Source organism: Scatophagus argus, chromosome 14, assembly GCF_020382885.2.
Source record: "Scatophagus argus isolate fScaArg1 chromosome 14, fScaArg1.pri, whole genome shotgun sequence".
NCBI classification, from domain to species: Eukaryota; Metazoa; Chordata; class Actinopteri; family Scatophagidae; genus Scatophagus; species Scatophagus argus.
Window position 1 is genome coordinate 3,858,609 of NC_058506.1, and position 18,415 is coordinate 3,877,023.

The 18,415-nt window shown below is 40.6% G+C and overlaps 3 protein-coding genes across 5 annotated transcripts; 2 read left to right on the forward strand and 1 right to left on the reverse strand.

Moving 5' to 3' along the window:
* Positions 1 to 438: 438 nt before the first annotated feature.
* Positions 439 to 8,831, forward strand: stt3a (STT3 oligosaccharyltransferase complex catalytic subunit A). Of its 3 annotated transcripts, none has more exons than XM_046411233.1 (18): positions 439 to 588; positions 1,385 to 1,505; positions 1,603 to 1,663; positions 1,750 to 1,871; positions 2,093 to 2,238; positions 2,628 to 2,718; positions 2,808 to 2,914; positions 2,999 to 3,163; positions 3,709 to 3,889; positions 4,031 to 4,186; positions 4,282 to 4,373; positions 4,507 to 4,662; positions 6,312 to 6,500; positions 6,644 to 6,760; positions 6,837 to 6,939; positions 7,471 to 7,659; positions 7,764 to 7,879; positions 8,452 to 8,831. In XM_046411233.1, exons 2-18 carry the CDS (start codon positions 1,418 to 1,420, stop codon positions 8,488 to 8,490), a joined length of 2,118 nt encoding a protein of 705 aa, XP_046267189.1. In that variant the 5' UTR covers positions 439 to 588; positions 1,385 to 1,417; the 3' UTR covers positions 8,491 to 8,831. The 3 variants fall into 3 exon arrangements, with proteins under 3 accessions (XP_046267189.1, XP_046267191.1, XP_046267190.1); XM_046411235.1 differs by having other exon boundaries at positions 587 to 756; XM_046411234.1 differs by lacking the exon at positions 439 to 588 and adding an exon at positions 600 to 841.
* Positions 8,832 to 9,038: 207 nt separating this feature from the next.
* Positions 9,039 to 12,556, reverse strand: si:ch211-266i6.3 (cytoskeleton-associated protein 2). The gene is made up of 7 exons (XM_046411236.1): positions 12,399 to 12,556; positions 11,868 to 11,938; positions 10,923 to 11,746; positions 10,497 to 10,818; positions 10,356 to 10,416; positions 9,905 to 10,178; positions 9,039 to 9,780 (listed from the first exon to the last, which is right to left on the reverse strand). Exons 2-7 carry the CDS (start codon positions 11,904 to 11,906, stop codon positions 9,516 to 9,518), a joined length of 1,785 nt encoding a protein of 594 aa, XP_046267192.1. The 5' UTR covers positions 11,907 to 11,938; positions 12,399 to 12,556; the 3' UTR covers positions 9,039 to 9,515.
* Positions 12,557 to 13,661: 1,105 nt separating this feature from the next.
* Positions 13,662 to 18,319, forward strand: thap12a (THAP domain containing 12a). The gene is made up of 5 exons (XM_046411232.1): positions 13,662 to 13,866; positions 14,986 to 15,103; positions 15,370 to 15,468; positions 15,575 to 15,611; positions 15,736 to 18,319. Exons 1-5 carry the CDS (start codon positions 13,781 to 13,783, stop codon positions 17,547 to 17,549), a joined length of 2,154 nt encoding a protein of 717 aa, XP_046267188.1. The 5' UTR covers positions 13,662 to 13,780; the 3' UTR covers positions 17,550 to 18,319.
* The last annotated feature ends 96 nt before the right edge of the window (positions 18,320 to 18,415 follow it).

The window sequence follows — 18,415 nt, forward strand, 5'->3', positions numbered from 1 at the left end:
TCTAGTACTACAAGTATTGTATGCTAAGATGCAGTTAATCTTTGAGAAATTAAATTGACAGTGACTTTTATTATGGTCACCTGGGAAGGTGACCCTGCCTGGTTCCAAGACAAAGCCAATCTTATGTTATATAAACCTGAAAAGAAATCAACAGTTATAAAGATGCAGCAAAAATGTTTTATTTTTCTAAGCTCAGGATTGTCTGTGACACATGTAGCTGTATCTTCTTACATTTCCAAACAGGAGGCAGAATAACAGACGAAATGTTAAGACTGCACACTATATATCCTTGTACAAACTTACAGTATACTGTCCTCTAGATTATAAATGATTATATATACTATTGAACCGGTTTTGGACCAGTAGGGGGCGACACGTTGCCTTTCCTTACTAAGGACACGTCACTACACTACAGCGGTAAGGTAGGAAACCAAATTTGAATGACAACCAAAAAGCCAATCAAATTTATCAGGGATTTCTAGTGACAGACGCTTGACCAATAAACATACCCCACTGCGTGCTTGGGGCAGGATTAGGTTACGGTGAAGGTTGTGTGTGAATAGTGGATGAGTAGCAGGAGCAAAGCGGGTGAGTCTTGCAAAACATCAAATGCTAAACCGTTCAGCTTCTTTAGGAGTACAAATTTTCCTTTCAGGCTGTAATCCTGCTGCCCTTTGTGAAGGAGTTATTTATGTTTTCAGAGAAAATCAGAATAGAGGCGCGGCGTTAGGGTGTTCAGTATACAGAAGCTAGCAGGTTAGCCTCGCTAGCTACTTACACACTTTTTAAGTGGATAGAAGCAGCATCAACACTAGCCGGCCAGATGCTGACTAGCTACAAGGTGCTGTCTAATCTATAGTAATGCCTGCATTAGTTTTAAAAGCGCATATGGTGTCTTTTTCATAATATTAGCTGCTGTTCATTTCCTTGCTCTGTAATGTTGGAAAGCGTGGGTTACAGTCAGTCCTTAAAAGCCTCGCTCTGATAGTACTGCCTCGAAAGATAGCATGAATTAACATGAGAGATCTGTTCAACTTTATGGTTTGCGTTTTCGCTTTGCGAAAGCTTGCAGTATCTGAAGAAGACAGCCACAAATCCCTGCAGAAGTTTTCCATAGTGGGTGCTTCCTGGTTCTTGACGCCACATCTTAGTGCGTGGCCTTATCTGGTTGGGCTGGATGGACGTGGACGTTGACTCTTAACAATTGAAAGAGATTGATAGATTTTTTTTCCCCCTGAGTATTAAGTTTGCTTAAAACTTGACCTAGAAGAAATTTTCCCATTTTGCACATCTGTTTTCTAAAAGTTAAAACTGCATTAGTTAATGTTCTCCACAGCACTTCTCTTTGTACCCCTGAATCTCAGTGCTGTCTTCTTCCCATTAGGTAGTACGGTGAGCTGTTTCTAACCTCGCCAAAATGACCAAGTTGGGCTTCCTGCGTTTGTCCTATGAGAAACAGGACACGCTGTTGAAGCTGCTCATCCTGTCTATGGCTGCTGTCCTCTGTAAGTCTTCTACCTTCCGTGCACAACACATTGCTTCCATAATACTAAAACACATGCGTTGTGATTCATCGATCCATGTGCTTTACCTTTTCTTCAGCATTCTCCACCAGACTCTTTTCTGTCTTGAGGTTTGAAAGTGTCATCCATGAGTTTGATCCGTAAGTGCTCTATCCGTCATGATCACATCTGAGCATTAATCCATTTTCCCCTGTAAAGTAGTATCTCACTTTCATCTCATCTTCAGGTATTTCAACTACCGTACGACCCGCTTCCTGGCAGAAGAAGGATTTTATAAGTTTCACAACTGGTTTGATGACAGAGCATGGTATCCTCTGGGAAGGATCATTGGTGGCACGATTTATCCAGGTAGGAATCAGAAGAAATGCAAAGAGAGCGGTACAAATAGATAGAATGTGGCCGTACAGACTTTTGTCTGGGTTGTTTGATATCAAAAGCAGAGCGGTTCAAGTGTTGTGAAAGGTTCAGAAGAGATAAGTCTGCGTCAAATGTCACAGTCTGCTTTTATTAGCACGAATGTGAAGCTTACTTTAACACCGCTTGTCTTGTCTTCCTTCTTCTCTCTCCAGGACTGATGATCACCTCCGCCGTCCTTTACCACATCCTACATTTTTTCCACATCACCATTGACATCCGTAATGTCTGTGTCTTCCTGGCACCCTTGTTCTCCTCCTTCACTGCCATAGTGACCTACCACTTCACTAAGGAACTGAAGGTAAAACACATAGAAATGTACTATGTTATGCAAGGTTATACATTGTTGATAAAATGCAAACCCATTTTACTTTGAAGAGGCAGTACAGTGACTTAGCTTTGCATTTTAATTAAATTATAGGACTCATGCAGATCAGGCACAAGAAATGGTCAAAATCAAAGCTGCAGATGCAGAGATATCATTACCGTTTAGTTATTACTGTGGGTTAAGCTTAACACACTGGATTCTGCAATTCTCAATAATAATAGTGCAAATATATAAGGTAATAGATACTTGTGTTTTGAAAACAAAAAGAACGTTGTGCATGAGTGTAATAGACTTTTATTGATGGAATATCAACAAATGCGAATGTACAGCCTGTGACCACTGAATAGTTTTTGTCTGTGTAGGATGCAGGTGCTGGGCTGCTGGCTGCTGCCATGATTGCAGTGGTGCCGGGTTATATCTCTCGTTCTGTTGCTGGCTCCTATGATAATGAAGGTATACACCTGACGTGCATAAAATGTTATTTAAATCAAGTTTCACTAAATGATCCTTAATGAACTCTCTCTCTGTGCTCTCTTACTCAGGTATTGCCATTTTCTGCATGCTGTTGACCTATTATATGTGGATTAAGGCGGTCAAAACAGGGTCAGTGTACTGGTCGTCCATATGCGCGCTGGCCTACTTCTACATGGTGAGGAGCTCTAAAGAAGTGCATGTTTTACTGAATTCATTCAAAGCATACGCAGGTCCTGACTAGGTGTTTGTGTGTATCTAGGTTTCCTCCTGGGGTGGCTATGTGTTCCTGATCAACCTTATCCCCCTCCACGTCCTGGTTCTGATGCTCACAGGGCGATTCTCTCATCGTATTTACGTGGCTTACTGCACAGTCTACTGCCTGGGCACCATCCTGTCCATGCAGATCTCTTTTGTTGGTTTCCAGGTAAGGTGGAAAACATTCTTTCTTACGTCACATGAAGCACTCAGGTTGTTAGGCATACTCTTATTGATACTACTCTCCAGAATTTGGTGGAAAAAATAGGTTGCTGGTGTTGTCCTTTTTATATGTAGCTACCTTTTTTAAGTACCCTGCATGTAGCTGTCTCACTTCATAACACTTTGCCCTTAACAGCCATGAGTTAATTGCCTGACGCCAGTAGCTTCATCATCATTAGGCCATAGTCAGGAATTTGAAAATGCCAGTCATAATAGAATGAATTAACATTACATTAATACTGCTACTACAGCTTGACTTTTTTGTCAAGGAGCTTATTAATATGTTGGAATTGACCAATCGGTACCATCCCTCCTGGTCGTGCCTTAGCAGACATGACATTTTCAGACAAAGTGTCCGGAAAAGAAAAAAAATCCTTGCCTGAATTGTCAAGGTCAAAATATTACAGAGTGCAAAGAAGATAATGTCATGTGATATAGAAATTCACTCTGTTCGGTTTTTCACCACCCCCCGTCTCCTCCTTCATGTAACAGCCGGTGCAGTCATCCGAGCACATGGCAGCCTTTGGTATGTTTGGCTTGTGCCAGATTCATGCCTTTGTGGACTACCTGCGCAGCAAACTCAACACCCAGCAATTCGAGGTGCTTTTCAAGAGTGTCATCTCCTTGGTGGGCTTCATCCTGCTATCTGTGGGCACTGTTCTCATGCTGACTGGTAAGAGAGCTGGCACTGTACAGCAGCAGACATTTTAACAATAGACAGAAGGTAGATGGAAAAACCTTTTTTAAATGTTTGTGAGATTTGAACTCCTCTTTTGTTTTGGACCATGAATGATGAGAAGTTTATATACCTCAGGTAAGATCTCTCCATGGACTGGACGTTTCTACTCCCTGCTGGACCCCTCCTATGCCAAGAACAACATCCCCATCATTGCCTCCGTCTCCGAGCACCAGCCCACAACCTGGTCCTCGTACTACTTTGACCTGCAGTTGCTGGTCTTTATGTTCCCAGGCAAGTGTTCACTCAGCAGAGGCACGCAGCGTACAGGTTAATGTTGAATTTATGATTGACAGTCGCCTAACTTTCTTTTCCTCTTTTCCATACAGTTGGTCTTTACTACTGCTTCAACAACCTGTCAGACGCCAGGATCTTCATCATCATGTATGGAGTCACCAGCATGTACTTCTCAGCTGTTATGGTACGTGCTGTTGATTGTTTGCTTTTGGGGTTTGTCACTAGAAGATGGCACATTTGCAGCATTCAACATAGCTGAAGTAAATGGAAACGCATATTCAGAAAAGTGAATTGCATCCACTTTGTTGCTTTCTCAGGTGCGTCTGATGTTGGTTCTGGCTCCAGTCATGTGCATCCTGTCAGGCATCGGTGTGTCCCAGGTGTTGACCACATACATGAAGAATCTGGATGTCAGCCGGCCAGACAAGAAGAGCAAGAAGCAGCAGGATTCCACCTACCCCATTAAAAATGAGGTAGGAGGTCTGAAAGACTGGTTCAGAGCACTATTATAGGTCTCTTAGGGTGATGTCATCTGCAGTCTGTTGACATTTTGTATGCAATGCACACGATTTGACATGAAAAAAACCAGTACTGTTTGGAGTCATGCTAACAGTATTGAAATGTTACTATTTAGCCAGACAAAAGAACTCATGACAATTCTAGATAATACTTATGTGATCATGACATCTACTTTTTATTCTATAGTTTCTAGAGTAATATGATGATGATGATGAGATGGCCAACAATATTCTGCCAGGGTTACAAGTCAGGAGTTACTAATTGTGTTGAAACAGCTTGTACAAAGCTTTAGCGCTTTAGCTGTGTCACACATCCACACTGCATACTAATTCTGTACAGTATTTACTATGTACTTTATCACAGTTTACTGTTGTAATAATTTGCACCACACAAAAATATCAACATCCTGTTTTATACCAACAGGAAATGAAACAATATGCTGTAAATGTCGCTGTGACTTGGACAGTTAAACATCACAAACAGATGTCTGTCCGTTAGTTCATCCATCTGTTCCAATCTCATGAACACAATATCACAGAAACACCATGAGGGAGTTTCTTCACATTTAGCACAAATATCCGCAGGGACTCAAAGATGAACTGATTTAGAAGGTCACTGTGACTTCACAAAACACAGTTTTAGGTGCAGCTCAAGAATTCATACACTAATTAAGACAACATTTCACACACGTGTCTAATAGGATAAAATTGTAACATTTTATATCCAAAAGGTCATGTTTACTGTGACATTTTTAAAGTTCTGCAAAAACACGTTTGTCAGATTTTCAATACCATAACTCAGGAACAAAAGGGCAGATGTGTGTGGAGCATCCATGTTTTAGAAATTGTAAATTCTTTGCAGCAACATTCCCATTTGAATCCTCGTAGTCCACCATAAGCTCACTGGCTTTGAGGATACTTATCTTGCACCATGTGATGAAGCTCTCCATCAGTCACTACATGTGAGTCTGGACAGATGTGGATGTAAACTGCAACTTGACTGGTCTGCTGTGGTATTCAAGAGCAAGGCAGTAATTCCAGAATTAGTTAATTATCATTTACCAACATTTGTTTCCAGCTGTGAGTAGCTCCTCCATTGTCTCGGTGCGTTGCATTATGTGAGAATCGTGTACATCAGCAGCACACGAAACAGTCAACAGTATTTAGTATGCGTACTGTCAGCTTTGAGTATACGGTCACTGTGTAACACAGTGTAACACACTGTGTCCTAAAAACCTGCTTAGAATCACTGTAATATTTTAAGTGTTCAACTGTGGTTTCAGAGATGGCAAACGTATTTTAATTCCTGCTTCTAGTGGTAGAAATTAACTCAAGTTATGTTACTCATTAGTGCTGTATTTCTATCTCATGCCAATTCCTACTTCTACACTATTATATTTCAAAGGGAAATGTAATGCATTGCATTTACCGAAGAAGACTTTGCATAAAGACTAAACCTAAGTTCATCTTAAACTTAGGTTACTTGCTTAAGTGCAATATTTTTAAAACTGTATTTAGCTACATTCCATCACTGTTTATTCTGAATGTTAACACTGAGAATTGGAATTTAAAGCAAATCTATATTGGTGTGTTGTTCCTACCAGGTTGCCAGTGGGATGATTCTGGTCATGGCCTTCTTCCTCATTACATACACCTTCCACTCTACCTGGGTGACCAGCGAAGCCTACTCCTCTCCCTCAATTGTCTTGTCAGCCCGTGGAGGTGATGGGAGCCGCATCATCTTTGATGACTTCAGAGAGGCCTACTACTGGCTCCGCCACAACACTCCCGAGGTCAGTCATAACCAACAAATAAGTAGAATCAGTTAGGAGTTCTTGACACAGTTTTTGATTTGGTCTGACATGTAGACAGGTTGGTGTTAGGTTGGGTTAAACAGCTTCCTTTCAGTGATTTGAGTTTTATTATGTGTTTCCAGGACGCCAAAGTCATGTCGTGGTGGGATTATGGCTATCAGATAACTGCCATGGCGAATCGAACTATTCTAGTGGACAACAACACGTGGAATAACACGCACATCTCCAGGGTTGGACAGGTGAGCTGGGTAACCTTTGGGGTAATCATGTTCATAAAGTGCTGCTGTGTTGACTGGGCTTGTGTTTGTTCTGTAGGCCATGGCATCCACGGAGGAGAGGGCCTATGAGATTATGAGGGAGCTGGATGTCAGTTATGTCCTGGTCATCTTCGGAGGATTGACGGGCTATTCTTCAGATGGTACGTCCCAAGTATTTGCCAATGAGAGTTTGTGTGGTTTTTAAATGGTTTTTTGATTTGATTTCAGTTCGGGTCATTGGCTTTATTGGTATAATGTTTTGAATCAGACCTGTTGCCAAAGCAAAAAGTCCCATGTAAACAGCAGAATACAAATACTATGAATAAAATCAAAGGGTGCAAAGAAAAATCAGCCAATAACTCCCTTCTGTAGTGAATAGCTAGGAAGGTCCCAGTGTAAATTAGGTCAGGTCAGCAGTAAGTTGCAGACTCCACTGGTACCTGCCCTCTTTCTAAAGCTGACTGTGTGTTAAGCAACCAAAAAAGTGCTTTGGGATTTGTGGAGATGTATTTCAGTGAATTTGCTGAATTAGAAAATATTTGGTTGTCACTTAATTACGTGCAGTAAAGACATTGCTAGTTCACCAAACCTTTATCCCTTATCAGTATCAGAAAAGTGAAGCAAAAAATAAGGATTAATGTTGAAGGCATTTTCAGCACCACTGCTCTAATGTATCGCTGTCTGTCTCACAGATATCAACAAGTTTCTCTGGATGGTCCGTATTGGGGGAAGCACAGACACAGGCAAACACATCAAGGAGCACGACTACTACACTCCCACTGGAGAGTTCAGAGTAGACCGCGAGGGCTCGCCCGTTCTCCTCAACTGCCTCATGTACAAGATGTGTTACTACCGCTTCGGCCAGGTCTACACAGAGGCCAGTGAGTAGCTCCACAGACCACTGTGATCTGCATGCATTTTTTTTCTTTGTACAACTACAGCCTCTTGTACTGCTTTTTGACAAGCTTAATTATCTTCTCTTTAGAGCGCCCACCTGGTTATGACCGCGTGAGGAACGCTGAGATTGGGAACAAAGACTTTGAGCTGGATGTGTTGGAGGAGGCCTACACTACAGAGCACTGGCTGGTTAGGATATACAAGGTAAAATGGGTGACTTTTCCCTTTAACCAGTTGTGTGAGCTATCATTATTATGAGAATCTTAAAGGAGTTTTTTGGAACCTCAAAATAGTTTGCAGGTCAGTTCAGTTCTGAAACCTTTGCTTTGTGCATTTCTTTATAACCTAAACCTGGGTTATAACCTTAGAGTTGATTTGTCCAGATTCTTATTTGTTAAAAAAAACAAAAATTCTGTGAATTCTTTTTGTTTGGACAAACTAAGACAGCACAATGTTACTTGAAAATTACTGTTGCTTTTGAATTACTGTAATGTTTACTGTCTTGTAATGTCTTATAGGCCAGATTAATAATCAATAATAATGCGAGGTTTACTCATTAATGAAAATAATTGTCAGCTCTTCCCAGAATCCATTTTAAACCAGGCAGATGATGAATTGGTCTGTCAGAGGTTTTTTTTTTTTTTTTTTTTAAATGAAGGTCAACTCATCCACTGTACAATTACAAAAAGCCACAGCCACATTCAAAAGTGGTATATGAACTCTGAACAACCACATTTTAAGACCTTTCTAACAAAGTGTTATGCTTTATGTTTTAGGTGAAAGACCTGGACAACCGGGGTCTGTCGAGGACATAAAACCTTGAGACAGCAGTGAAAACAGCCTGTTAGCGCACAGCACTGAACGCCTTCCCCTGTGGTCTGCAGATGAGTGGGAGAAGAGTACTTTTTATACTTTTGTTTTGGGGGAAGAAAATTGCATCCAAGAGATTTTGTTTTTGATGATTTTTCTTTTTCTTTATTTTGTTATAATGAAATGCCTCATCTGGGATCAGGGGGAGCTGGTGTCAAAACGTCCAGCCTGATGTCAGGAAGTGTAATTCACTATGAAGCAGTCGAAAGAAAGCAGTGTTCATTTAAGAGTGCTTTGGGTTTTTATAATGCGGTCAATTAAAGTGGGATTGAATGCGAACAAAATAGTGGTCTGTTTTATTTTTTGGTTCTCTCTAAATTCATAGAATACACTGAGATAACTGGCGTGGGAACTGTATGAAGTGGATTTAGACCAAGCAGTTAACAAATCTGAGACCACAATTTGCTCCTTCATCACATCATTTGTCAAGTCATTTGTTAAATAATCAAAAGGGCTCACACCTTCATAATGAAAGTAAACCAGACTCCACTCATTACTGAGAATTATTTATTTGCATTGCATTGATTCAACCAATGTACTCCCAGGATGAGCTTGAGATTATTAATGGGAGGTTATGGCATCCAGACATTGTGTCACCAGTCTTGTCTTATGGACACTATGTGGACTTTATGATAAAGACGCATTCAGGACTTGTTTTAATCAACTCCAGTATCAATGCACAACTATAAGGCAATATTCTTTTATTGTACAGGTAATAATTTTCAACTTTGTATTAAAAGGAGCAGTAGTGTTAGCCTAAGATACTGTTTCAACAAGCCTAAAATACATTCAGAAAAGAAAAAGGCAGGAATTAATGATTAAAACAGCTTAAATGACCATTAAAATGATTTGCTCAGATATATTCAGCTCAGTGAAACCATTAGTACAAAGTGTCTTTTAGCTCCAGTCCCATACATTTCTTGAGTTGTTTTTTTTTCCTTCTAAAAACAGCAGACCTATACAGAGCTCCTCACACACTGGGCTCATCTGGCAGATCTTCCAGAAGTGCAGGATTTTTCCTATAGATGTAGGCGTTAGGATTGTCATCCATCTTCACCAGCTCGGCCAGCGACGACACACAGGGATCGTGATCGAGCAACATGGTCGGCAGGTGGGAGGATTTGCGCTGGATGCGGCAGGAACGGCGCACTGGTGTCAGAAACTTAAGATCTTTGATGCTGCCCTTTCTCTTGGATGCAGTTGTGCCGACATCATCTTCAATTGTCTTCTTGACACTGAACAAAAGATATGTTCAAGTAAAAATACTGAATTACGTTTGAAAAATTACTTTGCGGCTAATTAATTTGTGTTTCAATAATGAAATGTGCTGGTATTGCATACGAATGTTGCTGGGCTCACCTTTGTAGGTATGGAGTGGTCTTCACACTGTACTTTACTAATGAAGCATCCTCCGTCTGTGGTGTGGTCTCAGTCACACACTCATCACTGTGTGCCTCGTCATCGTCCGTCTCCATTTCATAACTTTCATCACTTTCTTCTTCATCTTTCACTTGCTCGACCTTCGGCTGCTTGCTGACATCTTCATTCTTCAGTTCTTCCTTTTCACATTCATCACTTGGTTCGCTGTCCTCCACTTCACCATCATTGCACACATCTGTGTCCTGTGAAAGTTCTAATGGGAACAAAAAACATTACAGGAGTGTTGGTGTGAAGTTTCTTTGTAAAGTGTGACAACAACTACAGTCAGAATAACTTATTCATCTTTAGACCAGAAATGCCAGTGGCCTGAGCAGATCAATTATTATTTTAAAGATCTGACCAAAATGCAGACGGACACAGATGAACTTACCATCATTGCATCTTGAGGGTGTTGTCATGGCCTCCAAAGCATCACAAAGGTTCACAACAATCTGTCAATATGAGAAGAGAATGTGGTTTATCAATGTCGAAGGTAATATTATTAAAACAGCAACCCTGCCCGTTTTCTTACATCCTGCACTCCATCCTGTGGATCAACAGGTGGATCTGCATCAGAGTTTTCCAGCAGATCCAGGGTGGTGTTCATAATCACTGGAGTCAGGCTGCGTGCTGACTCTGCTTCCTGTGGATCTGCACACTGAGCAGCAGCAGCCAAGTCTGGCTCGTGTGCTTGCACGCTGGGCACAGGGTTGTCTCGTGTAGCTGGCCGAGGCTGTGGTTTGAGATCAGTTACAGGTTTTACAGAGACTTTGGTTTTTAAAGGTGCTGCTGTTGTCATGGCTGGTCTCTTTAAAGTCTTGCCCTTGGAAGAAAGCCACTCTGCCAGTTTTGCTCTACATGGGGAACAAAAAAAAAATGTATTGGAGCAATTCTGATGTACAATAACACAAATGAAAATATCAAGCATGTAAGTGATATAAATTTGTAAAAACGTTACCTTCTTTCCTCTGCAGTCTCCATGGTAAATCTGTATTGGCTTTGGCTGCTTGAAACAGAAGGTTTATTGACCTTCTTGTCTGTCACTGGAATCTTGGGCTTTGAGGTTTGAGTCCCATTCCTCTTACTGAAAGTCACATTAGTGTTTCTGGAGCTGGTATTGCTTAGTGTTGCAGGAACGGTTCTGGCAGGAGGGTGAGCAGAGTAAAATCCAGCAGGAGGACGGCTGGTGACTGCAGGCTTGGACACCTGAGCAGGTCTGTCTAACACTGACTTAGACCTTGTTTGTGCAGGTTTTTGTGTACCATTCCCAGGAAGGTCAGCAACTGATTTGGACCTGATTTTTGACACATTTCCAACCCTCTGGCTCTCTGGTTTGGGTGCTGAAGGTTTGGGGTCTGCCTCGCCAACAGTGGCACTTGACTTCCAAATGGATCCAATCTTAGACTTGACAATCTTGCCTTTGTACAAGCCCAGAGCAGATTTTGATGATGGCACAGCAGCTGGTGGCATTGGAACTTCTGTAATCATTTTTTTGTCTTGCATAGCCTGTTCGGAGAGGAAGGCCTGGCTGTGTGTTTGCCGCTGTTTGACATCAGTAGCAGCGGCTTCTTTTCCATCTCTCTGCACAATCTTGATCTTTTTCAGAGCCTCACCAGATGTAGATCTTGTGTCCCCTTGTTTAACCTTGGCTTTAAGAGGACCATTTTTTGCCACGGTTCCCTCTTTTTTGTTGCTTTTCAGTTGAAAGGGAACAGCCGACGTTTTGTCACTTCTGATGAAGGACTTGTTTCCATATGCCGGCTGAGCATTTTCCTTGTTTCCCTAATACAATAAAAACCATAAGACCATTAGGTTTGCTGTATTTATGATATTAAAAACTAACAACAACCTCTGAAAAGAAGTCAATACAACAATGTGTGCATTTCAAACAACTTTAACGTACTTTTTTGAAGTTCCGTCTTGGAACTGCGACGTTGTCCATTGTGGGACCTCAAGTTTAACCAGTGGAGATCTCTGGAAGGACAACAAAGCAACATGTAATCGCGTGATCGCGATGAATAATTTGTGTCATTCATTTACATCATCTAGTATGACGGTATTACACTTCATATCTTATAACATTTCCAAATAAGGTTTTGTTACGCCTAACGGCTAAATTAAATGTTTACAATGAAGCTGACTTTCAAAAATTCCCGCACACTGAAATTTCACAATAACAACTGCAGTTTTCGTGTGCTTTTTCTTTTAAGGTTTCATGAAAATAAAATGCATAAGCAGGGAAACATTAACATTACCAAGCCGTGTCTTAGTTTGGTGCTCTGACCTAACACACGTCAACGTCCCCTGACAGAAGGGTTACAGCCGAATAAACGGTATGTGTATTAGCAGCAACGTTAGCTGTATGTTTGGTGCTGACTGGATATGTATACAGATATTTATCATCAAGTTTAAGACAACAAAGACCACAACGTACCCTACTGTAGCTTTCTGTCGTCCACTACGATGAAAACGTCCCTGCAAAGCAGCACAACTTCAGCAAAACACGTCGCTTGCCTTTTTGTGGAAAAACCTTTTCAATTTGACTTGGCGCTGCTGCGCTGCAATTGGTCAAGCAAATCTCGCGAGATAAGAAAAATAACCAATACGCGGTCTCAATTCACAAAGCGAGTATTGATGAAGACTGGCTTTTCTTCCATCACACTACTTTCCATCCCTCCTTCTGTTTGAATGTTTGAACCTAAATAGAATTCCGCTAATACCGGTTAACCCAAACAGCAACACGCCCAAAGCTTGACAGCCTGTGCAGCCACTGTAAAAACAAGTGAGAAACAAACTGCTTCATCAGTGTATATGAGATTAGCAAAAGCAGTTATTTTCAAGAAAGGCATTCACGTGATTGTACCATAACATACAAGAGACTTTACAAATCGCATACCACCACTGTCTTTATAGCGATGGAGTCAATAGGCCAGTCATCATCACAAAGACAATAAAATATTGAGAACAATATAAAGCATGTGTTTCAAAGCTAATGACAAGGTTTCATAGTCAATGACTGGGTTTGTCGTTTATTATGAACCGAAGATCACAAAACGTTATGAATAATACAACATGGTGTCACCGTGTTTTGAAAAATCATGGCATGTTTGTTACCTTTGGGCTTTGAAAAGATTACTGGGGATTGTGGGAAAGAAGAGAAATGCGCGGTTTGAATCGACGCATGCACGTTGTTAAATAAATCAAGTTCAACAAAATTGTTACGACAAGCAAGTGAATGTGCCTTCAAAATAAGATTATACTAACCTGTCCTATGGGCTTTAAGAACAGTGAATAGAAGAAAAAAGGGAAGGAGACAAAATGGGATTCTCTGGAATTTGTTAGGAGTTGATACAACAACTTAACATGACCTAATAAGGTCGTCAAAAATGTCAAATAGTAATACTTCTTACCACTGGAGATCCAATCAGATTTTGAACCCAAGGCTGCACAGACATAAACATTATTACAGCTGGTATGTGTGTGCATGTTTTTAATTCAAAAAAGGAATAAAAAAAAATAAATAATGTTAATAATTAATAACATACAATTCTGTATCGTGACAACATTGTGGCTTGTTTGGTATATTTTTTGTGAATATCAATAATAAAATGTGATGTTTTGCCATAAAACAACTGTGTTTTTACATTAGGCAGTCTCATTTGGTTACTCGAATGAAACGTATTTTAGAATGAAAGCAGAAGTCGGAAGTTATCTTGCTGCTCAACGCGACTTAACAGCTAACTAGCGTTAGCAACATAGTTGGCTCTCCTCGTCAGGATTTCACCGAAAATAACTGGTTAATGATACAAATTTATAATGCAGAATCGCTGTGCTGTGCTCAACTGTGCTAGTGGTAAATCCGACCCACAGCCCCTCTTCAGGTTTCCGCACGATCCAGAAAGGTAACTAATGCTAAGACAGATGCTAAAGCAACAGGAAGCTCTCAAGCTAACGTTACCCAGAGCAGTTTGTTTATTTGTACGATAAGAACAACTTTGGTTGAATTGCATAATTTTCGTTTCAGTAATATTTAGATCTAATGTACGCCTTTCGCCAAGTAGCGCATCCTCTTTCAAACATTTTATAAAATGTTTAAACTTCTTAAATTTGTCAGATCGCTGTGCTTTTACTTTTTGCTAAATGTAACTACACACCTGGAACCAGCAATCATTAAACATTCTACAGATTGTTTCAAAGTTTTGGCAAAGTGTGCGTTGCAACATTTTATGCTGTCTTGTCGAAAAGAAAACTATCCGGAACTGAAGGCACTTCTTCCCCCCTAGCTTAACGAAATACAGCACGATGACATCAACATCTGCATTTTTCCTGAAAAAAAAAATGTTTTGACACAGCAAAGTGCTAAGAAGATGAGTAAATACACGCAGAGGGCGATGCATCCATGCACATACATACAGACGTCATCACACACTTATGGCTCCTCAGTAATGGTGGAGAGATTTTTTTTTCATTATTAATTTTTCTTTCCTGTTATTTCAATTACCTTCATTTGTTAGCAAGTCAGTCTGGCTTGTGTAACATAGAGCTTGTCGTAACTGTTCAGATCTAACATATACACATGTGTACATGGACCTTCAAATGTATGTTAAGTATGTGAAATATTTCCAATTTAGAAGTACATAATAAATGCACCACTAAAATGATTAGGCTTCAGCTTGACACAACTGTATTTTCATACAGTTCTGTTCTGGAAACATGTCCACACATATAGTAGCATGCAGATTTGCATATGACAGGAGAGAGGGCTAGTGGCCGAGGTGGGGGACTCGCTCTCTTATAGTTTCACCAGTGTTTTTCTGCTATGAAAAGTCAAAATATTCACTCTGAAAAAAGGTCTTTTACTCCCAGCATGAATTAAGCACCCCCACACCTCCTCCTATACTTGTTGTGCAGCATGTTGTGGAAAGGTTTGTTCAGTTAATATATCACTGAACCACAAATGAACCTTGAAGCCCGGCAGTTATCCTGACTTGTCATCATTTTGGTTTAACCATGCCTTTCAGGTCTAAGACGTGGGTTGAAAAATGCCAGAGACAAGACCTCTTGGACAAATCACCAGACCAGTTGTACAGATACTACAGACTCTGTGGAAAACATTTTGAAACCTCTTCAATTCATAATGTAAGTTTTCAAGTTGGACATAATTTTGGACCAAATAGCAGAGGACAGTGTGACCTCAGAGTTTGAAGGACTTTTAATAAAACTGCCAAACTCTAAGAGAAATTAATACAGCGTGTAGTAACACAAGTGACATTACGCATTCCTGATTTTTGTCACGCATGCGTACCAGATATGTGCACCTCTGATTATAGGTTTTAATGTTCACATTAATAATACATTTGATTAAGTCTGTATGCTGTATAATGAATTTTTCTGACCTTTGTCAGGACGCTCAGAGTGCAGTGTTGAAAGATGATGCCATACCAACTATCTTTGAGGTGCAAAGCCAACCTCAAAATGGACAAGTGAAGCGCCATAAAGAAATGGTGGGTAAACAACATCTTAATTCTTTTAAATGGAGAAAAATAAGTTATAAAATTTGATTTTAGTTTTTATGTAATTGCATTTTTAATTTGACTTTTATTTTTCTAGTCCAAAGATGATGAAACTGAGAGTAAGGGGAGAAAAAGTAAGTATATCAAGACACACATTTTTTATTTGAAAGTGAAACAAAAGACTCTCACATGCTTATAATCACAAGATGAGCGTTTGATGCAGTTTTTATCTTTCAACTGTTAATGTTTCCCTTTTAGAAAGCAAAAAGTCTCAGGCACAGACACCTAAAGAAGATGCCCAGGCACTCCCAGAGGAAGAGCATTATAAAGAGTATCTTAAGTCATTGTTTGAAGTTCTTGTACTGTTTGGAGAGCAAAGCATTCCTCCGACCGGGCCTGGTGATAATAAACAGGATGGGCTTAGGTCAAGCAACTTTCAGGCATTGTTAGAATATCGCATGAATTGTGGAGATGAAGTCCTTAAGAAGAGATACGATGTAAAGAAGGAGTGCTGCTCTTCCGCTCAGCTGAGTCACTTAATTGAGGTGTTAGAGACATGCATCCACAGTAAGCTGATGGAGGAAGTTAAACAAAATGGCTTTTTCTCACTCCTTACCGATGACTTGGTGAAGATGTCAGGAGAATGGTACCTCCCAGTCTTTCTCCGTTATGTGGACCAGTCTAACTGCCAACAGGAGAGGTTTGTTGGGTTCTTGTCATTTGAAGGAGATGGGGATACCTTAGCAGAGAAACTTCTGTCAGAAATGACTGACAAATGGGGCTTGGACATGGAACAATGCAGAGGTCAAGCCCACTCCTGCTCCGGGACACATTTTAGTAAAATAAAAACATTTGCTGCCAAAGTGATGGAGAGGTACCCAATGGCTGTGGTTACACTAAGATCTACTCATACATTGAACATGTCACTGGCAAATGGCATGGCTTTGTCAGGGGTTCAGCTTGTTATGTCAACTCTGAGAAAGATTGAGTCATTCTTCAGTCAGTCGCCGTCACTGCAGTTGGAGTTGGAGCATGCAATTTCGATTTTTTTTCCAGACAAAGAGGAAAAAGCCAAGGAACTGAAAGAGATCTGTCAAACCAGCTGGACCAGACGTAATGATGTGTTTGAGGTGACAGTAGAAATTCTTGAGGCATTGCTGCTATGCGTGGACAGTGTTCATGACAATGAGGACATGAGGTGGAATGATGAAGTAACACACAGTGCCTTAGAGATTTCAAAAGCACTAACTGATTTTGAGTTTGTCATATCATTGGTCGTGCTGAAAAACGTTATGACACTGACACAAGCATTTGGGAAGAATGTGCACGGGAAAGCGACAGATGTGTACTTTGCTGTAGCCAGTTTAAAAGCTGTTCTGCACTCTCTGAATGAAGTGTCTGACAACATTGATGTTTATCATGAATTCTGGAATGATGAGGCCGTTAACCTAGCTGCTGCCATGGAGGTCCCAGTTAAGGTCCCTCGATCATTCTTGAGGAAGCATCAGGCAGAATCTGGAGCCATTCAGCCCGAGAGTTACTACAAGGACCACCTGTCTGTTCCCGTGGTGAACCATGTCATCAAAGAAATGAACGAACTCTTCTGCGAGGACCACTTGAAGGCTCTGAGATGTCTGTCACTGGTCCCTGCTGTCATAGAGCAGCATAAGTCTGCTGAGCCTGACGAAGAGAGTGTGCAAGTGTTTAAAAATGACATCCCAAATGCAGGAAGCCTCTCTGCTGAGCTGCACTGCTGGTGGGTGAAATGGAGCAAAAAGGGCAAAGGAGAGATTTCACCCTCCACTCTGCTTGAAACCCTGCAGCTGGCCGATGTGAAGTTCTTCCCAAACATGCTTGCAGTTCTGAGACTGATCGGCATCCTGCCTACCTTGGCTCTGGATGACCGCTCTGATGTAGTGTACAAGCGCTTCAAGATGTACATGGAGAACACGCCTGAAAAATTCAAATCAAAAAGTCTTGCTTTTCTGAACATAAACGATGATGTTTGCTATGATCTGGACACCACAGTGGAGCTCTACATGAAGATGTACCCAGACAGAGAGGAGTCATGACGTGGTAGTAATGTGTCTGAACTAATGATCCACATTATTTAGTTAATTGTTTAGCCTTCATACTGATGTAACATCTTTTGTAGTATTTCTTTATATATAATGTACATTGAACATGTTTGTCCTTCATACTGTCTTGACCACCATCAACTGATTCCAACTATCCAAGTCCATTCCCTCACTCCATTGTTGAAATAAGTTGCAAACATTTGTCACTATGTTTTAAGAGTGGAGCTTAATACTCTTGTTAAAGTGATTTTAGAGAGTTACTCTCTTGACTTTATTCACCTTTTGTGGTTGTCCTTAACACAGTTTTGAAAGATGGTCTGTTGCCAATCCAGAAACTTAATTGAGTTTCTGGGTAGAAATTTAGGGTATATATGAACGTACAGATATGTCTCAACCGCTGAGGTGTTTTCAGGTTCATGGCGAGTTAGAGATCAGGACAAAGTAGTGTGATGCTTAAGGTGACGTGACCAAGACCCACAGTTCTTAGATACACACCTGCTCTTATCTATGACCGTCCATCTTGCACTTCAGACAGTATGTCTTTGAATGGTTTTGAATGGAGTGTATACTTGTGACTTAAGAGCCAAGTCACTGTCTGCTCTGAGACTCAAACTTTCACTATAGTGTTTGTTGTTAAGGAAACCCGATTTGACTGAAGACTAAAATCATTTGGCTTACCCTGTCCTGGTTGCTGCAGTGGACGGTGTTAAAATGACTTTAAACATTATATTCTTCCAAGATTAAAGTTACATTTTTAAGTTGCATTTGATTCTTGTTGCCATGTGTTTCCTTTAGAAAGCTGATCTTTGCCTAGTGAATTGCTCTAAATTCTAGCTGTTGCCATCTGTTGTTTTTCCGTA